The 21,364-nt window shown below is 37.2% G+C and overlaps 2 protein-coding genes across 2 annotated transcripts; both read right to left on the bottom strand.

Annotated features, from left to right (window-relative positions):
• Positions 1-3,956: 3,956 nt before the first annotated feature.
• Positions 3,957-6,224, bottom strand: LOC122646693 (MLP-like protein 423). The gene is made up of 3 exons (XM_043840285.1): positions 6,210-6,224; positions 4,375-4,599; positions 3,957-4,260 (listed from the first exon to the last, which is right to left on the bottom strand). The coding sequence occupies exons 2-3, from the start codon at positions 4,568-4,570 to the stop codon at positions 3,977-3,979; spliced, it is 480 nt and encodes a 159-aa protein (XP_043696220.1). The 5' UTR covers positions 4,571-4,599; positions 6,210-6,224; the 3' UTR covers positions 3,957-3,976.
• Positions 6,225-12,540: 6,316 nt separating this feature from the next.
• LOC122645371 (MLP-like protein 423) lies at positions 12,541-13,133 on the bottom strand. Its single transcript, XM_043838681.1, has 2 exons — positions 12,938-13,133; positions 12,541-12,824 (listed from the first exon to the last, which is right to left on the bottom strand). Exons 1-2 carry the CDS (start codon positions 13,131-13,133, stop codon positions 12,541-12,543), a joined length of 480 nt encoding a protein of 159 aa, XP_043694616.1.
• Between the last annotated feature and the right edge of the window lie 8,231 nt (positions 13,134-21,364).

Genomic DNA, 21,364 nt, shown 5'->3' with positions numbered 1-21,364 from the left:
AGAGCAGGTTAGGTTATTTATACACGATTACAAGGGAGATATGAGATGTACTGTGGGGAAATCTTGTTGTCACCACATTTGGTGACAAATGCATTGTAACCGTGACTCTCTTTTCATTTCATGGAAGAGTTATGTGACAATGTGGTAAGAAAAAAACCAAAAGGAAGAGTGATGTGACAAGCTCATCGTTGGATATCTAAGAAATGGTCTATATTAGCAACATATCAAATTTCAATCTCAAATTCAAACATTTTTCAATCTATATATAATGGCATACCCTTTCGTGTATGACCTGACAATCCCTATAGGCCAATGTGCTATTCAAAAACTTTTATGTTGTATTTCAAGACAAGCTTAATCCCAATAGGCAACTAATTTTGTCGCCACAATTATTTGTTACATTAAACTTCTTTTCCTTCGATGTCCTATTAGCTGTCTAGAAATATATTTTCCAATGAAATAATAAAAAAAAATTGGGTTAGTTGTCCAAAAATGAAAAATGTGGGTCCTTTTAAGCACTTCCTTTTTTTATAATTTTATTTTAATGCAATTTTAATGAATTTCATTATCTTCCATTATTTGGGGTTAAAAAATTCTTAGCATTGGTATAAGATCAATTTTTTTTGTTAAGAAAAATACTATTGATCATGAGAGTGTGTGGGGCGCATGGATATCTGACAACATTGTTCCTGTATCCATCAATTGAAAATAGACCAATTTGTCTTACATGCTAAAGATAGGGCCTCTTGTCAAAGAGTTGGCAATATTATTAATGTCCTTGGAACATACATAAAAAAAACAAATCTAGAAATAGAAGATTAGTTTGAAGACAGGTTATGGTTATCCATTTACATATCCCATCATCATGGGTCAAGGACAGGACCCTCCTTGTAAAGAGTTCTTACCTGCCTAGTAAATGGAAAGTTTAAAGAGTACAAAGGGGTTCCCACCTTCCCATTTACCTGTGTAGATAGGCATACATTAATTTATTGAGTTATGAAAAGTTTTACAATATTTAATAATAAAAAAAAATTCCTTTTTTTCTGTGTGGTGAAGGTGGGTTGGGGTACCATAATGATCCAATTCTTCATTCCTTAAAGTTTTGCCTGAGAATGATGGTGAGGGATTTTAACTAGCCAAGATGTGGAGTGGATATGTATATTAATTTACGATTTAATATAGGGGATTGCCACCAGTATGTGGTAGTAATAAGATCACAACCCTTCTATATATTGATATGCCTCCAATTCTACCACAACAATTAGTCTTATTATTATATTAAATTCTTTAATTTCTCCGGAAAATAATTAATTGTCGTGCTAGATTATTTTTTTTCCTTTATTGCCACATTTGGTTGTCTAGAAATATATTGTAAATCCATTTGGCTGTCAAAAAATGAAAAATTCATTTCCTTATAATTTTTTGTAGATTTTTTTTCTTTGCAATTTCAAAAAGATTTCCTTCTCCTCCATTCAATGTTAATAAATTCTGCATATTAGTATAAGATAAGCTCTATGACTCATATATATTGAGTATTCATTTAAAGATTTGCCCCCAATATCCTACCCTTTTTTGTTGGGTTGTGTGTCATGCATGTATTCTGCAGAACCCACACAGTTATTGTTGGACTTTGTATATATTTAATTGGATCATTTTTTTTTGGTTTATATATATACAAGATTAAAATTGTAATTGTGTGAGAATTAATTTCTAGGGTGCTTATATATTATCTTTATCGGGGGGGGGGGGGGGGAACCCTAGGTGTAAGAATGAGATTACACAAGGAGGTGGCAAGTGGTGTAGAGATTTTTTAGCTACTAAAAAATTACCTGGTTCTCGAATGTGAATGTAGGAAGTCGTGTAGAACCACGTTAAGTTTCTCACATTTATGCCTGATTGTTTGCTTGATTTTTTTTTTAATTATTTGTACATTCATCTCAATAGTGGTATCAAAACTTCGATAGATCTCCACAAATGGAACATGAAGATTTGAGGAACCAACGATGTACAAGGATCAAATGGGAAAAGTAAACATGTGGTCGAGCTCGTGACCGGCAAGTAGAGCACCATAGCATAAATGGCACAAACTAGCTCAAGAGCCAGCCTCAAAAGTGTTGTACGAGTCACAAAGGGAAGGAGGGTCGAAGCTTGTGTTATTGGTGAAGCCTGATCTCAGTCAAAAAATGCTGTGGCGATTCTTCGGCGGTCATTTCGCCTTCAAAACACGATAGAATGGTCGTTTCGCCTTTGAAATGATATGTATATCGGCATATGTTTTGTGTGTTTGTGTGATTTTCTCTTTATCTTCGTTTTTCTACAAAAATCCCTATTTCTGGACATTGTTTTTCTAACAGCTTGCAGGTCTTCACAATAGTGTTGATGTTCTTGAGGACCTGTTGGACTATTACACCATGAAGGGCGATGCATCACTATATGGGACTGTCATCAATAAGTATATGAGTAAAGTTGTAGGTGCATAGAGGGAATAAAGAAAGAAAAATGGAATCCGGATCACCTACCCACATGGGGACGGGTTCGTCCCAACCCTAGAGACGGGTTCCACACCCTATGGAAGATTCAGATCTGTCCCCAACCGTCACATGCCCATGTGGATGGCAGATCTGAACTCAGAAAAGTGTGGGTTACATTTTTGTTTTTTTTTTTGGGTAAACCGTGGGCTACACCATAGCGGCTTGTTTTCTTGGCCGCTTGCAAAATGGTGTCCTTGATTTTTGTGTAAAAAATTGGTAGTTGCACAAATCGAATAGTCATAATGACTATAGGATCCTCAAATTGCGTGCCTTAAATTTATAAAATTATGTCTATCCAAAAGAAAATTAATAAAATTATGAGGGTATTATCAACTTTTGTATCATTACCGGTAACCATTAATTATGGAAATCATATAGGAATTGTCTAATGCATGGAGATCCTCTCAAATTTGTTGTTTTACATGTGAGTAGCGAATCTTGAGATTTATATGTCCATAAAATTTGGGTTTCGGGTTTCATCCTATATACCATTTTGACAGATATTTATAAGATATCGTATTTTAATTAGAAGGAAGATCACTCAAATGGTAATTCTATCATTTACAGCTAGGATTTTTATCCTCTCAATTTCTCCCTTAAAATGTTGACATGTGGGTGGGAGTGATCCTGATTTTGACTAGAGAAGTTATGGAGAGATCAAGTTTGAGAGACAAGAAACACCGCGAGGGAGAAAGGAATAAGTGAAAATCGGTGGTGAAGTTTTACCAACAAAATAAAAATCGGTGGTGAAAAAAGGTGAGATAGTGACGGGTTTGGTTGGATTGTGAGGTTGGAAATAAATTGCAAATTAATCCTACAATTTATTGGGGGAGGTTGGAAACTATTAGTACAATTCGTTCAACAGCGGGCTTGTGAGAGATCTGAGCCCAGAAAAGTGGTACGTTATATGAGCTAACGTCTGATCGAGTTATTGCCTGAGAGTGTGGTTTATGTCAACACTCTCATGTGTCCATCTCTCCCTCCTCAAAATAAGAGGTAAAGACATCTTTTCATATGTGGGAGGATGGAGGTAGACTCATAGGAGTGCTGGTGTATGTTACATTCTCAGACAGAGTTTGTTTTTTCCAACAATATTAGAAATTGAGAGGATAAAAATCCTTAAAGCTAAGACACTTTTATTTTTTTTTAATGGTAACTTAAAACTAAGACTTGGAAGATACAAATACAATGTTTTTTATTTATTATAGCTGCATAGACCATCGTTTCTAGTATTACACACACCATAGTATCATACAGAAGATTGGGACATATCAACATATCATATCTAGCCCCTTTCACCAACTCAGCTAAGCAGTAAGATATGGTCTTCAAGTTCATGGAAGTAGAGAAATCTTTATCTTTTATTTAGATGCAACCTAGGTAGTGCCACACTGCCACACACATTCTCTAGCTAGCTAGCTAGCTAGGTTACTTCTGCTTTCTGTCTATGCAGAAACATTTCCAGTGGCAAGGCTAGAGTCGAACTCTTTGGTGAACTTCTCAATAAAATCCATATAATCATGTGGCTCAGGAATTTCTCCATGCGTCTTCTTGATATCAAGACACCACTTCACATAGTTCTTTCCATCTTTCTTAAAAGCCGTCAGTGTGGCTCTGTAAAGATCAAACTTTTTCCCCAGATCACCACCGTAGAATCTTTTGGTGAGTACCATTTTTTCTTCATCTATTGCTTCAATCGTTTGCCTTGCAGTCTCAAAGCTAGGTGGCTCTGTGATCAACAAGAGTTAACCCAAAGTTAGGTTTAATTAGTAAAATATATACATAAATAAAGGGTCTCTGTTTGGAAGCAATTAATTCAGAAGGGAAGAATGTTAATAGTTACCTAAAAAATATTCCCAGTCCACTACAGAACCCACACTCTTGCCATCCCCTTTAACAACTGTGGTGCTTCTAAACATGTGAGGGAGGACCTGTGGTAACATGGTTACATGGTCTGCGTAAATGTCGAAGAATTTCTCTGCTGAGCACTTGATCTCAAACTCCACCTCAAATGTAGAAACCCCTTCTTCGGAAGACATGCTTTCTTTACACACAACACACACAAAGAGACCGGAACAAACCAATCAAAATAAGAAGAGCACACAGCTGAGGAAGGCCGGAGGAGATTGGGATGACGCTTGGAGAGCACGTTAGGTTATTTATACACGGGACACCTGTTGACGCGAGGGGGTGAATGTTCATGTTGCCTTGCCACGTGTATATGTATATTTTGTGTATGTCATTCTCAAAGCGGTGAACATGGATAACTAATGAATGGGAATTCTTGTTGTCACCATGTTTAGTGACAAATGCATTGTAACCATGGCTCTCATTCACCATCACTGCATCTCTCTTAAGTAAGGCCACTAGCCCACTAGAGTGGTCCCTTTTACTCCACTCCATTGCAATCCCTTTCACCCTTTTGGGCATCTATTCTTTAATGAGTAATGTGGTTGAAGGACTCCTGCCTTCCCTTCGTTGGAATCCTATATATCAATTGGAGCACATATTACCCGGGGACCATTCAGTGCAAGACCTCAACTTTTAGGGGGTGCCTTTTTTTTGTTTTTTTAAACCAGAATATTCACTGGGACCCGGGCCAACCCCTAGATATTTTATTAGAAATCCAATGTATCAAAAGATGTTTGAGAATAATGAAAAACTGTATCCTATGTTAAAGCCTTCAGTGTGGCCCTGAAAAGATCAAATTTTTTTCCCAAGATGTCCACCATAAAATCTTTTAGTGAGTACCATTTTTTCTTCATCTAGTGCTTCAATCGTCTACCTTGTAGTCTCAAAGTTAGGTGGCTCTGTTATCAACAAGAACTCAAAAGTTAGCCATTGTGAAACACATAACTAAAGGGTCTGTTTGGATGTAATTTAGAAGGGAATTGAAGAATATTATAATTACCTAAAGCGTATTCCCAGTCTATTACAGAACTCACACTCTTGCCATCCCCTTTAACCACTGAGGTGGCCTTAAACATGTGAGAGGGAGGACGTGTGTCGAAGACATGCTTTCTTTACAATGACATGATAATATATGTTAGATAGATTGTAATAAAATGAGAGATTAAATAAATACTTTGTTATTTTGGTCAAAGTGCTTTAGTCCCACATCGAAAAACTACAAGAGTTGTAAATGGTATTTATTATATTATCTTCTTTATCTCTTGAATTAAATCGAAAAAGGGAGACATTCTACGGTGTATATACGGTAGCCATCCGCATACGCGTACGCGCACGTGTGGCGTGGACAGTAGAGGCGTTAGTGGCTGCTTTGCATCATCTGGTACGTTGATTTTTTGAAATGATCAGATCCGTGGATCACGTTTGATAGGATGTGACTGTTGTGAACAGGTTCATCTCTGATTTTATTTGGACCGTTAGATCGGATGACAATCGATCTAATGGTCTAAATACAAAATGAATAGATATGTCTATTCAGAAGAGGTGCTCCACTTCTATAGAAGTACTGTGTTCAAACAAAATATCTCTCTCTCTCTCTTACAATTCAGTATCTCTAAAAGGAGTTCTGTGTTTTAATTTTTATTGCTTTGTTGATTCCAGAAGGTGATTTTGTCGTGTGGGGCGAATATCTCCTTTAAGATAGCGAGATCGCGTTCAAAGCAGTTTGAAGATTCCTTCTTCAATCAGAGTTTTTTCCAACAACATACACACACAAAGATACTGAAGCAAACGAAAAAAGAATAAACACAACTGAGGAAGGAGGATGTTGGGATGGAGGAGAGCAGGTTAGGTTATTTATACACGATTACAAGGGAGATATGAGATGTACTGTGGGGAAATCTTGTTGTCACCACATTTGGTGACAAATGCATTGTAACCATGACTCTCTTTTCATTTCATGGAAGAGTTATGTGACAATGTGGTAAGAAAAAAACCAAAAGGAAGAGTGATGTGACAAGCTCACCGTTGGATATCTAAGAAATGGTCTATATTAGCAACATATCAAATTTCAATCTCAAATTCAAACATTTTTCAATCTATATATAATGGCATACCCTTTCGTGTATGACCTGACAGTCCCTATAGGCCAATGTGCTATTCAAACACTTTTATGTTGTATTTCAAGACAAGCTTAATCCCAATAGGCAACTAATTTTGTCGCTACAATTATTTGTTACATTAAATTTCTTTTCCTTCGATGTCGTATTAGCTGTCTAGAAATATATTTTCCAATGAAATAATAAAAAAAATATGGGTTAGTTGTCCAAAAATGAAAAATGTGGGTCCTTTTAAGCACTTCCTTTTTTTAATAATTTTATTTTAATGCAATTTTAATGGATTTCATTATCTTCCATTATTTGGGGTTAAAAAATTCTTAGCATTGGTATAAGATCAATTTTTTTTGTTAAGAAAAATACTATTGATCATGAGAGTGTGTGGGGCGCATGGATATCTGACAACATTGTTCCTGTATCCATCAATTGAAAATAGACCAATTTGTCTTACATGCTAAAGATAGGGCCTCTTGTCAAAGAGTCGGCAATATTATTAATGTCCTTGGAACATACATGGAAGATTGTCAATGGTTAGATGGTTATCCATTTATATATCCCCATCTCCAAAAAATACTATGTCCTTTTTTTGAAGGTCATGGGTCAAGGATTCATACCATTACAGAAAAAAACAGATAAGGTAAGCGTAAAGAGTTCTTACCTTCCTAGTAAATAGAAAGTTTAAAGAGTTCACCCTTCCCATTTACCTGTCTAGATAGGCATACATTAATTTACTGAATTATGAAAAGTTTTACAATATTTAATAATAATAATAAAAAAAAAATTCCCTTTTTTCTCTGGGGTGAAGCCGTGAAGGTGGGGTTGGGGGTACTGTAATGATCCAATTCTTCATTCCTTAAAGTTTTGCCTGAGAATGATTGTGAGGGATTTTAACTAGCCAAGATGTGGAGTGGATATGTATATTAATTTATGATTTAATATAGGGGATTGCCACCACTATGTGTTACTAATAAGATCACAACTGTTGCGTGTGAAAACCTCCGGTGCTTGGTTCGCCCGCGGATGAGCCTGCAAAAACCAAGCAATGAGCGCAAGAGGGCCGGTGTGGCTCCGGCCTAGGACTCTCCGATGCTCAAGTCAGGTCTCCAATGCAACAGCGTAACTGCTAGTAAAAGTGAGATGAGGAATAGTGCTCCATACCTGGGTATTTATAGAGTGAGGAGGAGATGAGACGGATGGAAGAGTCCTAGTATGGTAGGAGTCCTTCTTTCGGAAGGTTCTCCCGCGTAGAGCGGAGTGGAGAGTCATTTTCGGGGTCGGACTCTTATTAAGGTAAGAGTCCATGTAGAGTGCGATTCCGTGTTGTGCTGGGATCGTGGCTCGATCCTTATCCCGTGATTCTCGGGATGTGCTGACGTGGCCCAGAGATCCCCGGCGGGGTGCTATGGCAGCCTCAGTGGAGGAGGGCTCAGCCTCGGAGGTCGGCCCAAGGGGTCGGCAGAGGAGGTCGGCCCGAGAGGTGGTTCTCGGCCTCAAGCTCGGCTAGGAGTCTGGCTGACCTGTATGAGCTCGGCCTCAACCACCGGCCAGCTCACTCGAGCCTGGCTCTGTCAGATGACTTATCGAAGATGGGGTCGGCCCATTCTCCTGCTCGGCTCAACTCGGTTCTCAGACTGAGGTCGGATCAGCCACGTGGCAACCTCCGATAGGTAGGGTGTTTTATGCCTCATCAACAACCCTAATTAATATTGATATGCCTCCAATTCTACCACAGCAATTATCCTTGTTATTATATTAAACTTTTTAATTTCTCTTGGAAATAATTTAATCGTTACACGTGGAAGCACGTGGAAGAATTTTTTCCCTTCAATGCTGCAAATTTTGTTGTTTAGAAATATATTCTTCCACTGAAGAAAAAAATTATTGAAAGAAATCTATTAGGCTGTTCAAAAATAAAAAATGTGAACAGCTATGTTGGTTCTGCTATTAGATGTTTCTCGTCCTAGCAGGGGGTGGGAACAAATTTCAGGGTAGAGATGGCAGCGTTCTTTGAGGGGATCAAGTAGGCACGGGATTTACATATTGATATGCTATGGATTGAGAGTGACTCGACAACCGTGGTAACATCCATCCTTTCCCACAGGATTCCTTGGTGTTTCCTATAGAACTGGTGGATGGTCTCTATTTTCCTTGACTCTATACAGTGGCGACTCTCCCACTATTATCGGGAAGCAAATGCGCCTGCTGATGCCTTAGCGAATCATGCGGCAAAAGTGAAGACTTCAAACATTTGGACTGAATCCCCTCATTTCATTGCACATGCGATCTCTGGGGATGCTCTAGGTCACCCCTACTACAGATTTACCTAAGCGGCTCTCTGATTTTTGAGTTTCTTTTAAGAGACTTCTCTGCTCTTTTGTAATAGGGCTCAGGGTTTGCCTTTCGCTACGGGCGTTGCCGAAAGCAATCGGCAATTTTCTGGGCCTTTTTCTTTTAGTTAGTCTTCCAGTCATTCTTGTATTTCATATTCTTTTATATTAATACATACTTTGCTGACCTTTAGCAAAAAAAAAATGTGGGTTCTTTAAGCTCTTTCTTAGTCTCTTATAATTTTTTGTCGATTTTATTGCTGTGCAATTTTAAAAATATTTCATTCTCCTCTATTCAGGGTTAAAAATTCTGCATATTAGTATAAAATCAGTTCTATGACTCATATATAGTGAGTATCCATTTACAGATTTACCCCAAATATCCTACCCTTTTTTGTTGGGTTTTGTGTTGTGTATTCTGCAGAACCCACGCAGTTGTTGTTGGACCTTGTATATATTTAGTTGGCTCATTTTTTTGGTTCATATATGTACTAGAATTTAATTGTTTGAGAATTAGTTTCTAGGGTGCTTATATATTATCTTTATTGGGGAAAAACCCTAGGTGTAAGAATGAGATTACACAAGGAGGTGGAAAGTGGTGTAGAGATTTTTTGGCGCACTACAGAAGTATTATCTGGTTCTCTAATGTGAATGTAGGCATTCGTGTTGAACCAAGTTAAGTTTCTCACGTTTATGCCTGATTGTTTGCTTGATTTCTTTTTCTTATATGTACACTCATCTCAATAGTGGTATCAGAACTTCGACAGATCTCCACAAGTGGAACATGAGGATTTGGGGAACCAACGATGTGCAAGGATCAAATGAGAAAAGTAAACATGTGATCGAGTTTGTGACCGGTAAGTAGAGCGCCATCGCATAGTTGGCACAAACCACCCTAAGAGCCAGCCTCAAAGTGTTGTACGATTCATAGAGGAAAGGAGGGTTGAAGCTTGTGTGTTTGTGTGATCTTCTCTTTATCTTCTTTTTTCTGCAAAAATCCCTATTTCTGGGGTTATTTTTGTTGGGAAAAGTACAGAAATCATTTTCCACCTATATAAAGAAAACTCGAGAAATACGGCAGTACGTGAATAGTAACTGTGCATAGTGTCACATGAATAGTGACCATGTTAATACAAAGTGAGAACATACAAAGAGCGTATAAAAATGATAAAAGCAAATAAACTCACAGATACAAGTGTTTATATGGTTTGGCAATGCCTACATCCATGGGCGTAATTGGGACTTCTTCACTATGAGAGAACTTGAGAGAACAACCGTACAAGTAATAACGTACATTTGGATTTAAGTCAAACCCAACCCTGTATACAAATCCGGATACCTCTTGTACATCCTCTCTCAACTCACACTCTCAAACCCCTGAAGAGAATACTCAAAACCCAATAATTCCAAACAACTCTCCCACACTCACAGTTCTTGAACTTGTATGTTCGACCTGTATAGAACCCTTTCTCTTACCCCTAATTATAGGAAATGATAGAGGAGCGTTCACCTTGTTCTTCACGTTATTAAACAAAACAAGGTAGGTGGGAGGCACCCCTCCCCATTTTTTCTTCCTTCCATTTAATGGCCGATTGCTATTTTGGCCATTAGCTTATTACTCTCCATTACTCTCTTTTCTTTCTCTATATTTTTATTTGATTTTGTAATTCACTCCACTGTCCAGGCCATTTGTCAAGGACGGTAGCTGTCCCTCTTTAATGAGAAGGACCCCAACAGTTTTTCTAACAACTTGCAGTTCATCACGGCAGTATTGATGTTCTTGAGCTCTTGTTACGGTATTACACCATGAAGGGCGATGCATCACTATATAGGTCTGTCATCGATGAGTATACGAGTAAAGTTGTACGTGCACAGAGGGAATAAAGAAAGAAAAGTGTGGGCTACACCACAAGGGCTTGTTTTCTTGGCCGCTTGCGAAATGGTGTCCTTGATTTTTGTGTAAAAAATTGGTAGTTGCACCTTAGGAAAAGAGAGGGCTCGAGAAGAAAAGGAGAGAGAGAGAGAGAGAGAGAGAGAGAGAGATGATTGGATGAGAGACTTATTCATGCGTGGAGCTTGGAGTTCCAAGGTGATTAAAGTTTTTTTTTTTTTTTTTTTTCTTTGATGAGACCAAGGTGATTAAAGTTGATCAGGTTCATTAGGGTTGATGATGGTACAGAGGACAAAGATCGCTTTGTCAGATATTTAGATTACCTGGATAAATTTATAAGATTGTATTTTAATTAAAAGCAAGATCGCCCAAATAATAATTCTATCATTTACAGCTAAGATTTTTATTTTCTCAATTTCATATCCGTCAATTTCTCCCTTAAAATGTTATCACATGGTACTTGAAATCGACGATCAGATTTCAATGCCCAAATTTCACCCATTCAATTCTATCCTAACTCGAGTTACCTGTTTCTCTCTCCTCTCTCAATTCAGTGCTCTCTGACCTCTCCTCTCTCACCCATCAAGAGCTTAAAAAAAAAAAAATCAAACCGAACTTGATGTCTATAATATGAACCAATTCAAAACCCAAGCTATGAATCAATGAACATAACTCAGATCTGGCAAAATCAACTCTGAACCTTCTGTAAAAACTGAACCCAGAAATTCGTTAGAACATGTAACCCATTACCCTTAAAAAGCTCGATCTGGATTTTAACCCTAAAAGAATCTCAATCTTTGATGTATGAAGCAGGCCATGAATTAATTTTGCCCATTTGTTTTAAGAAACACTCATTTGGAATTGATTTTGATAATCAGATTTAAGGAAAAACTGAACCGAGAAATTCTTTAGAACATCTAATTACTCACTCCCTTAAACTTAAGTTCTGTAAGAAACCCACTTGTGCTCTATAATGGTGCCTCATATATATACAATGTCCTTCAAATTCCATTAAAATGCCTGAATTTTCGGTGCTCTCCCCTTCTGTTACTCTGGATAATCTCTTCTCTTCTCTATCTTTTTTGTCCCTTCGGCTTCACCTACGTGGTTTCGATTTCATTCCCGGAAGACCAAGTAAAGCGAAGCCATCTTAAAAAATTGAAGTGTTCAAATTAAGCGACTCCAACCAAGATCTCACTAGACCCAATCCTGATCTCCTACCGCCGCCTCCTGCTGAGTCATCTTCCATCGTCATCGCCGGGGTTGTGTTCGGCGTCAAGAGAGGGAGGAGTGAGAGAGGAGAGAGAAACGGATAACTCAGGTTAGCTTAGGATTGGGTGGGTGAAATTTGGAAATTGAAATCTGATCGTCCAATATCGACATTCTAAGGGGGAAATTTATAGAAATTGACAGATTAGAAATTGAGAGGATAAAAATCCTTAAAACTAAGACTTGAAAAATACAAATACAAAGGTTTTATTTATTATAGCTGCGTAGACCATTGTTTTTAGTATATTACACACGCCATAGTATCATACATAAGATTGAGACATATCATATCTAGCCACTGTCACCAACGGGTCTTCAAGTTCATTGGAAGTAGAGAAATTTAAGCAACCCTAGCTATGATTGAACAAAGTTATACTCATACGCCGGCACACCTTCACAGATACGTAATCTTTATCTTTCATTTAGATGCCACCTAGCTAGTGCCACAACACACATTCTCTAGCTAGCTAGCTAGGTAAGAACTTTCTGGTTTTTGTCTATACAGAAATATTTCCACTGGCAAGGCTAGAGTCGAACTCTTTGGTGAACTTCTCAATAAAATCCATGTAGTCATGTGGCTCAGGAATTTCTCCATGCGTCTTCTTGATATCAAGACACCACTTCACATAGTTCTTTCCATCTTTCTTAAAAGCCGTCAGTGTGGCTCTGTAAAGATCAAATTTTTTCCCCAGATCACCACCGTAGAATCTTTTGGTGAGTACCATTTTTTCTTCATCTATTGCTTCAATAGTTTGCCTTGCAGTCTCAAAGATAGGTGGCTCTGTGATCAACAAGAGTTAACCCAAAATTAGGTTTAATTTGTAAAATACATCATAAATAAAGGGTCTCTGTTTGGAAGCAATTAATTCAAAAGGGAAGAATGTTAATAGTTACCTAAAAAATATTCCCAGTCCACTACAGAACCCACACTCTTGCCATCCCCTTTGACAACTGTGGTGCTTCTAAACATGTGAGGGAGGACCTGTGGCAACATGGTTACATGGTCTGCGTAAATGTCGAAGAATTTCTCTGCTGAGCACTTTATCTCAAACTCCACCTCAAATGTAGAAACCCCTTCTTCGGAAGACATGCTTTCTTTACAAAGAGACCGGAGCAAACCAAAAAGAATAAACACAGCTGAGGAAGGAGGAGAATGGGATGAAGGAGAGCACGTTAGGCTATTTATACACGGGAGATATGGGGAAGTACTCTGTTGACGCTGGATTCCAGCTAATCTGAGGTGGATGACTAGTAAGAGGAATAGACAATGGTCTGTTTAACACGAGGTTAACTCGTGATTAATCTCCGATGATAAAGTCAGAACCAGACAATAGTTAAGTAAGAGTAAAATAAGGTAATAATAATAAATATGAATATCTATCCTTGTCCATCATTGTTCCTTTTATACTTCAGATCGGTTTAAGCTACAATCCACTTGAGTTGATGGTGAACTGTTACAACCCCACAGGTTTGGATTGGTCGGAGTGACTCACCTAGTTGGAAGTGAATTAAGTGATCGATATGGGATCCACGTACAGGGTCTTCCCTCCTAGTTGTTAGTGCATTCATGTTGTCTTGCCACTTTTGTGTATATCATACTCCAAGTGTGGGTAACTAATAAATGGAAAATCTTGTTGTCACCATGCTTAGTGACAAATGCATTAATGTAACCATGGCTCTCATTCTAGTCTCTGTAATAATATTAATGTTATAAGTCCACCGTGTGATATCTAATAAATGTTGTAGATTAACCACATGTCAAATTTTAATCTCGAATTTGATCATTTCAACATGTATATAATGGCATACCCTCCTCATTTATGTCCAGGCAACCCCTAGCTATGCACCCTGTTTTTTGCAGTCTTGAAATTTTAATGGTTTGTTTTGCAATGTGAAAAACTCTAATTAACTTGAAACTTGACAGGTAAATAGAAAATCATGGGGTCTTGTCGATCACAAAAATTTCAGCTTCATCTGAATTGCCACGTGACAGAAATAATACATAGTTATAAAAATCAAATATCACCAATGTAGTGATAACTAGTTAAACTCTTAGTATATTATCTCAAAGTTAGAATGTAGTAATCTACTTCTGACTGAGAATGTGATGGAATATATATATACATAAAAAAGTGTGACTGACAAAGTGTTGTAGAAGTTTACCAAAAAAAAAAAAAAAAGTGTTGTAGAAGACAAGTCAGCCTTTCTCCCATTTTGGGAACCGGATCATGTGGTACGTGAGCCACCTCACCCAAAAGTAGTTAATCATGTAATTTTCCATTTGTTTTGTTTTATTGGGAGAGATGATCAATTCAAAGAGTTGGAACATCTTGTCTTCGAGGCCTGGTGGGAGGTCAATTGGTCCAACCAAATGGGCCGTTGATCAAGGTTTCAGACCACTGAGTTGATGTATGGAATCAGCAGAGGCATGCATGAAAGGCACTACATATATGTTAGATAGATTGTAATAAAGGGTTTTAAACCCATGAAGAAGAGATTAGTCATGATTATTGGAATGATCATGACTATTGAAATAGTTATGACCGTTCCAGTGAATGGGTGCCAATGAGACTATTGAAATAGTTATGATCGTTCCAGTGAATGGGTTCCAGTTATGACCGTTCCGTTCTAGTCGATCAAAACACACAATTTGTTAAATACTCTCTCTCTCTCTCTCTCTCTCTTGCAATCAGAATCTCTCTAGAATCTAAGTTAGATTCTTCAATGCTTTGTTGAATCCTAAAGGTGAATTTGCTTCAATCGTGTGGGGGCAAATATCTCTTTTAAGACAACGAGTACGCGTTCAAAGCAATTTATAGTTTTCTTCTCCAAACAAAATTTCATCTAATAATAAATATATATATATACACAAATACTAGGTTGGTGTGTTCAAATCTCTTATAGAAGTTCAAATCATGTCTAGTACTCTAGGCTCTAGCCATGTTAGGATTGTGAAAATTTTGCTTGAAAATGAAATTGGGCTGGGCCTACTCAAAGATGAAAGAATTTTAAGGAATTGCAAAATCGAAACATAAGATCTATGGATATATCTCTTTGTAATATATATGGCATATAAAATGCCCAATTATTGAGGTCAAATTTCTTTGATTAACGACTCCACTCCAACGAGATGCACGACGCCAAATTAAATACTGATAATTGGATTTCTTTTTCTATGCTAATCGTGATTAAGTGCTGTAACCCTAAATTATGAAACATAAGAAATCCAATGATTTCATATGGTCCCCAGGTCCCTCTATCTTAATGGGTCAACATCCTATCTTGTTAATTAATTACAATGTGCGTGAGGTATTGCTCCATAATTTGCAATTTCAACTGATATGATTCTTAACACACACACACACACACACACAGAGAGAGAGAGAGAGAGAGAGAGAGAGAATGTTGGGAATTTAACTCAACCAACGCCCGAATCTTTGATGATCGGATCCATCTCTTCTAAGATGTGAATTTTACATGGAGGAGGAAACACTCCTCAATTGAAGTCTCTCCACCCGATCATAGTTCTACCACACTTGAGAAATACAAGGAATGTTTGGGTTGGGTGTGATTTGTATTCTGTGGGTCTACATATTTATTATTTGACTAGCATTTGTAAATAGATTGGGTTTTGAGTCCATTACATGTATGGAGTAAAATTGTAAAGGAGTGGAGATTATGGCTTTTGGGTTCCCTATATATTGTCTCCGTAGTAAAAACATAAGCATAAACAAAGGGGAGGTCACTTTATGAGGTGGAGAGTAGTGTAGAAAGTTTTTCATGTTTAGAGGAAGATCTCTAGTTCTCTTGGGTGGATGTAGGCATTCGTGCCTGTAATACCAAAAATATAACCACCCAATAAGGTCGCACCATGTCATCATGGGATGACGACCCAAGATCCAGTAGATCATATCCAAGATCAAGACCCATGAAGAAAACACCGAGTGCGATCTCGGGGGCCACGTAACCTTCCATTCCCATATGGAAGTTACTAAAATAGAGAGTGGAACAAAGGAAAGAAAAGATCTTGCTCCTAAAGAAGCCTCTCTGAGAAATATTCTCATAGAGAATAGAAACTACCATACTGGGACTCTAGCGTGAACTGCCTACTCTTTGGCCAAACGCTATATATACCCAGGTATGACCTCTTACAAACCATCTTCACTATTCTCAATTGTTGCTCAAAGATATCTGACTTAGACATCGGAGAGTCCCCTGCTGGTGAAAATCGGCTCTCTGGTGTCCATCTTGTTCTCTTGTGCAGATCCAAACCCAGGAAGACTCTTAGTGGAGATTTTTTGCACTAACCACCTACTCCTTGGCTAAACGCTATATATACCCATGTATAACCTCTTACAAACCATCTTCACGATTCTCAATTGTTGCTCAAAGAGATCTGACTTAGGCATCGGAGAATCCCCCGCTGGTGAAAATCGACTCTCGATCTGGTGCCCATCTTATTCTCTTGTGCAGGTCCAAGCCCAGGAGGACTCTTGGTAGAGATTTCTAGATGCAACAGTGCCAAACCACGTTAAATTCCTCATGTTATGTGTGATTGTTTGTTTGATTTTTTTTACCTGTGATTACGCATTCGTCCTCAACAAGTGGCATCAGAGAAAGATTCAGTAGATGATTATAGGATGTGCACGAAAATCTAAAGAAATGACACTACGCAAGGAGAAGTGAAATAGGTATAATTCTCACGTACAATTCTGACTTCAATTCCAATACAAAAGAGAGAACTATAACATGGAAATTGAGGATCAAGTGGAGGTTTTTCTTTCTTTTTTTCAGTGAAAAGGGTTGTGGACGATGTAGGATAATAGTACGTCCAGGTTGTAGTTTTCCCCCTTTTATTTGATTCAAGAGAAGCGCCTTGGATGGGATTGAAAAAAAAACAAAGCAAGAAAAGTAAGGTACATAATCATTAGGACAAAGTTTTCCTCCATCTATAGAAGACGGTTCACCCATCATTCTAGGGTTTTAATATGTTTCAAAATACCCTCTCAATACCCATTCCCACCCTCTCCCGATCCCATTCACTATGGGTGGAGAGAAACTCAATCCTAATCATTACTACCAAGAGCTAGAGAAAAAGTGAATAGAGAAAAAAAAAAAAAAACTTTATACCGTTTTAAAAAGAAGTGCAAAATGTTAAGGATGATGTGCTCGGAAGAACAAAAAAAAATCCGAGTGATACCATATAGTTTTCGGTTCTGTGCGAAAATGTGACTTTGTATAGAGGGTGTGGTACGAAGATTAGGTATTTATGAGGTTTTTCAGTGTTTCAGACTCAATGTAAGAGATGGATCTGGCAACTTGTGCTCTGTTGGTATAGATTGTGTGGATTAGTGCAAAAATCAACTGTAATCAAATTCATTAAGGTTGATAGCACGCACGGATGGCATAAATCAGGTAAATCATATGGTGGTTAAGGGTTCAAGCTTCACCATTGAATGTTTCAATGGTCATAATGATTTCACCTTATGACAATAACGGATGAAAAAAACATGGGAAGAAACAGTCAAGACTCTCAAGAAGAAATTAAAAAGAAAGAAAAAAACTAAAGAATATGAGGAACGATAAATGACAAACATTGAGGGAATTAGCAAACAATTAAATTCAAAATTCAGTTGTATCTTGTGGATAACACTCTTCGTGAGATTGTGCATCCAAACTACCCATTATTCTAGAAATTAAGATAAATAGAGTCAAGTTTAGCACAACATTTCTTTGGGAACAGAAAGCAAGACATCTGGAAAGAAGGAGTTGAAGCAAGAACAGATTGTATTAGCACTTTTCTTCCAGCATAGGAGAGATAGTTTGCTTTCCAGGTAGTCAGTTTATTTTGGACTCGCTGAATGATGAAAGATAAGTCCCTAACCTTAGAGCGTGAGTGAAAAAGATTTGTACCCAAGTAGCGGGAAGAATGGTTCATCTCTCTAACCCTTAGGATAGAACAAATAGATTTTTTCCTTTCAAGAGTTGTATTTCTGCTAAAATGGATTTTACTCTTTGAAAAATTGATTTCTTGACCAGTTAAGTCAGAAAAAAGTTCAAGGGCAGCTTTAATAGAAAGGACATCCTCCTCAGTGTTGCGACAAAAAATAAAAGTGTCATCAGCAAACAGCAGGTGAGAAATTTCAGGAGCCTGCCATGCTACTCTAATACCCTTAAAAAGCCCCGCATCACGGCTAGCTTGCAAAATACGGGAAAGGATTTCCATAGTGAAGAGAAAAAGGTATGGACTCAAAAGACAGCCTTGCCGAAGTCCCCTAGAAAGGCAAAAATAACCAAACGGGCTTCCATTAATCTTAACGAAAAGGAGGTAGTTTTAATAAGGGAGTTGATCGAAAAATCCAATGGTCGGAAAACCCAGGAACCGAGAGAGTTGTTCAATCATTTTCCACTCAACCCAATCATAGGCTTTGGCCATGTCCAACTTGATGGCCACAAACCCGGTCTTACCATTCTTTTTCTTATTCAGGAATCAGAAAATTTCCTGGGCAATCACAATAGTATCATTAATTTGTCTACCAAGAATAAAAACAGCCTGGAAAGGAGAAATAAAGAGGGGGAGAAAAGCCCAAAGCCTATTTGCCAAAATTTTAGCCACAATCTTATCAGAGACATTGCAAAGGCTAATAGGCCTAAAATCAGTCACGGTTCTTGCCAAATCATGTTTAGTGATCATACAAATTAGGGTATGGTTGCATCCTGGGGGAAGCACCCCCCGAGGAAAAAAAAGATGTCACAAAGTTTGCAACATCAAATTCAATAATGTCCCAGAAGGTGTGGTAAAAACAAGCCTGAAAGCCATCCATGCTAGGGGATTTAAAAGCACCGATAGAAAAAGCAGCCTTTTGAATGACCTTGACAAATATTTGGATCACCTTGATAAGCTTATCTAGGCAACATTGGCAGCTATTCTAAAAATCTTTACCCTCAAATTTTATATAATAAGATAAGACAAAAGTTTTCATGCACGGCCATAGCTACATTAAATGCAGTCAGATTGATATAAATGTCAATTTAAAATGACATAAAAGCCCTTACACCCCTTATTTGATGGAGTTGATGGAAGAATCTTCCATTTACGAATACCTTCTCAATAAATTCCATGTACTCATGTGGAACCCATGGTCTGAAAGACTTATTCATGCATGGAACTTAGAGTTCCAAGGTGGTTAAAGTTGATCAGATTCATAAGGATTGATGAGACTATAGGATACACAAATTGAGTGCCGTAAATTTATAAAATTATGGCTACCAAAAAAAATTATTTATAAAATTATGAGGATATTATCAACTTTTGTAGCATTACAGGTAACCATTAATTATAGAAAGCATTGCCTAATGCATGGGGATCCACTATTTGCTTTGGATGTTTGCTTTCTTGGTTCTAGTATAGAGCTAGGAGTGGGAAGAATTATATCTAAAATCAAATTTGTCTCATCCCCCTATATGCCACTTTGGTAGATATTTAGATTACCATATCGTATTTTAATTAGAAGCAAGATCACCCAAATGATAATTCTATCATTTAATTAAGCTAAGACTTAGACAATACAAATACTCAGTTTTTATTTATTTATTATATATAGCTGCATAGAGCACTGTTTCTAAGTATTACACACGCCATAGTATCACAAAGAAGATTAGGAGATATCATAACTAGCCCCTTTCACCAACTCAGCAACCCTATCTATGATCGAACATACTTATGTTGTATTTCAAGACAAGCTTAATCCCAATAGGCAACCAATTTTGTCGCTACAATTATTTGTTACATTAAACTTCTTTTCCTTCGATGTCGTATTAGCTGTCTAGAAATATATTTTCCAATGAAATAATAAAAAAAATATGGGTTAGTTGTCCAAAAATGAAAAATGTGGGTCCTTTTAAGCACTTCCTTTTTTTTATAATTTTATTTTAATGCAATTTTAATGGATTTCATTATCTTCCATTATTTGGGGTTAAAAAATTCTTAGCATTGGTATAAGATCATTTTTTTTTTGTTAAGAAAGATACTATTGATCATGAGAGTGTGTGGGGCGCATGGATATCGGACAACATTGTTCCTGTATCCATAGATTGAAAATAGATCAAATTCTCTTATATGCTAAGATAGGGTCCTCCTTGTCAAAGAGTCCACAATATTGTTAATGTCCTTGAAACATACATACAAAAACAAATCTAGAAGTAGAAGATTAGTTCGAAGACGGGTTATGGTTATCCATTTACATATCCCCATCATCATGGGTCAAGGACAGGACCCTACTTGTAAAGAGTTCTTACCTGCCTAGTAAATGGAAAGTTTAAAGAGTACAAAGGGGTTCCCACCTACCCATTTACCTGTCTAGATAGGCATACATTAATATATTGAGTTATGAAAAGTTTTACAATATTTAATAATAAAAAAAAATTTCTTTTTTTTCTGTGGGGTGAAGGTGGGGTGGGGTACCATAATGATCCAATTCTTCATTCCTTAAAGTTTTGCCTGAGAATGATGGTGAGGGATTTTAACTAGCCAAGATCTGGAGTGGATATGTATATTAATTTACGATTTAATATAGGGGATTGCCACCAGTATGTGTTACTAATAAGATCACAACCCTTCTATATATTGATATGCCTCCAAGTCTACCACAGCAATTAGTCTTATTATTATATTAAATTCTTTAATTTCTCCGAAAAATAATTAATTGTCGTGCTAGATTATTTTTTTTCCTTTAATGCCGCATTTGGTTGTCTAGAAATATATTCTAAATCCATTTGGCTGTTCAAAAATGAAAAATTCATTTCCTTATAATTTTTTGTAGATTTTTTTTCTTTGCAATTTCAAAAAGATTTCCTTCTCCTCCATTCAAAGTTAATAAATTCTGCATATTAGTATAAGATAAGCTCTATGACTCATATGTATTGAGTATTCATTTAAAGATTTGCCCCCAATATTCTACCCTTTTTTGTTGGGTTTTGTGTCATGCATTTATTCTGCAGAACCCACACAGTTATTGTTGGACTTTGTATATATTTAATTGGATCATTTTTTTTTTTGGTTTATATATATACAAGATTAAAATTGTAACTATGTGAGAATTAATTTCTAGGGTGCTTATATATTATCTTTATCGGGGGAAACCCTAGGTGTAAGAATGAGATTACACAAGGAGGTGGAAAGTGGTGTAGAGATTTTTTGGCTACTGAAAAATTACCTGGTTCTCGAATGTGAATGTAAGAAGTCATGTAGAACCACGTTAAGTTTCTCACATTTATGCCTGATTGTTTGCTTGATTTTTTTTTTATTATTTGTACATTCAT

The sequence above is a fragment of the Telopea speciosissima genome, chromosome 11, assembly GCF_018873765.1.
Source record: "Telopea speciosissima isolate NSW1024214 ecotype Mountain lineage chromosome 11, Tspe_v1, whole genome shotgun sequence".
Classification (NCBI taxonomy): Eukaryota; Viridiplantae; Streptophyta; class Magnoliopsida; order Proteales; family Proteaceae; genus Telopea; species Telopea speciosissima.
The sequence above is the reverse complement of the archived record's forward strand: the minus strand, read 5'-3'. Positions and strand labels throughout refer to the sequence as shown.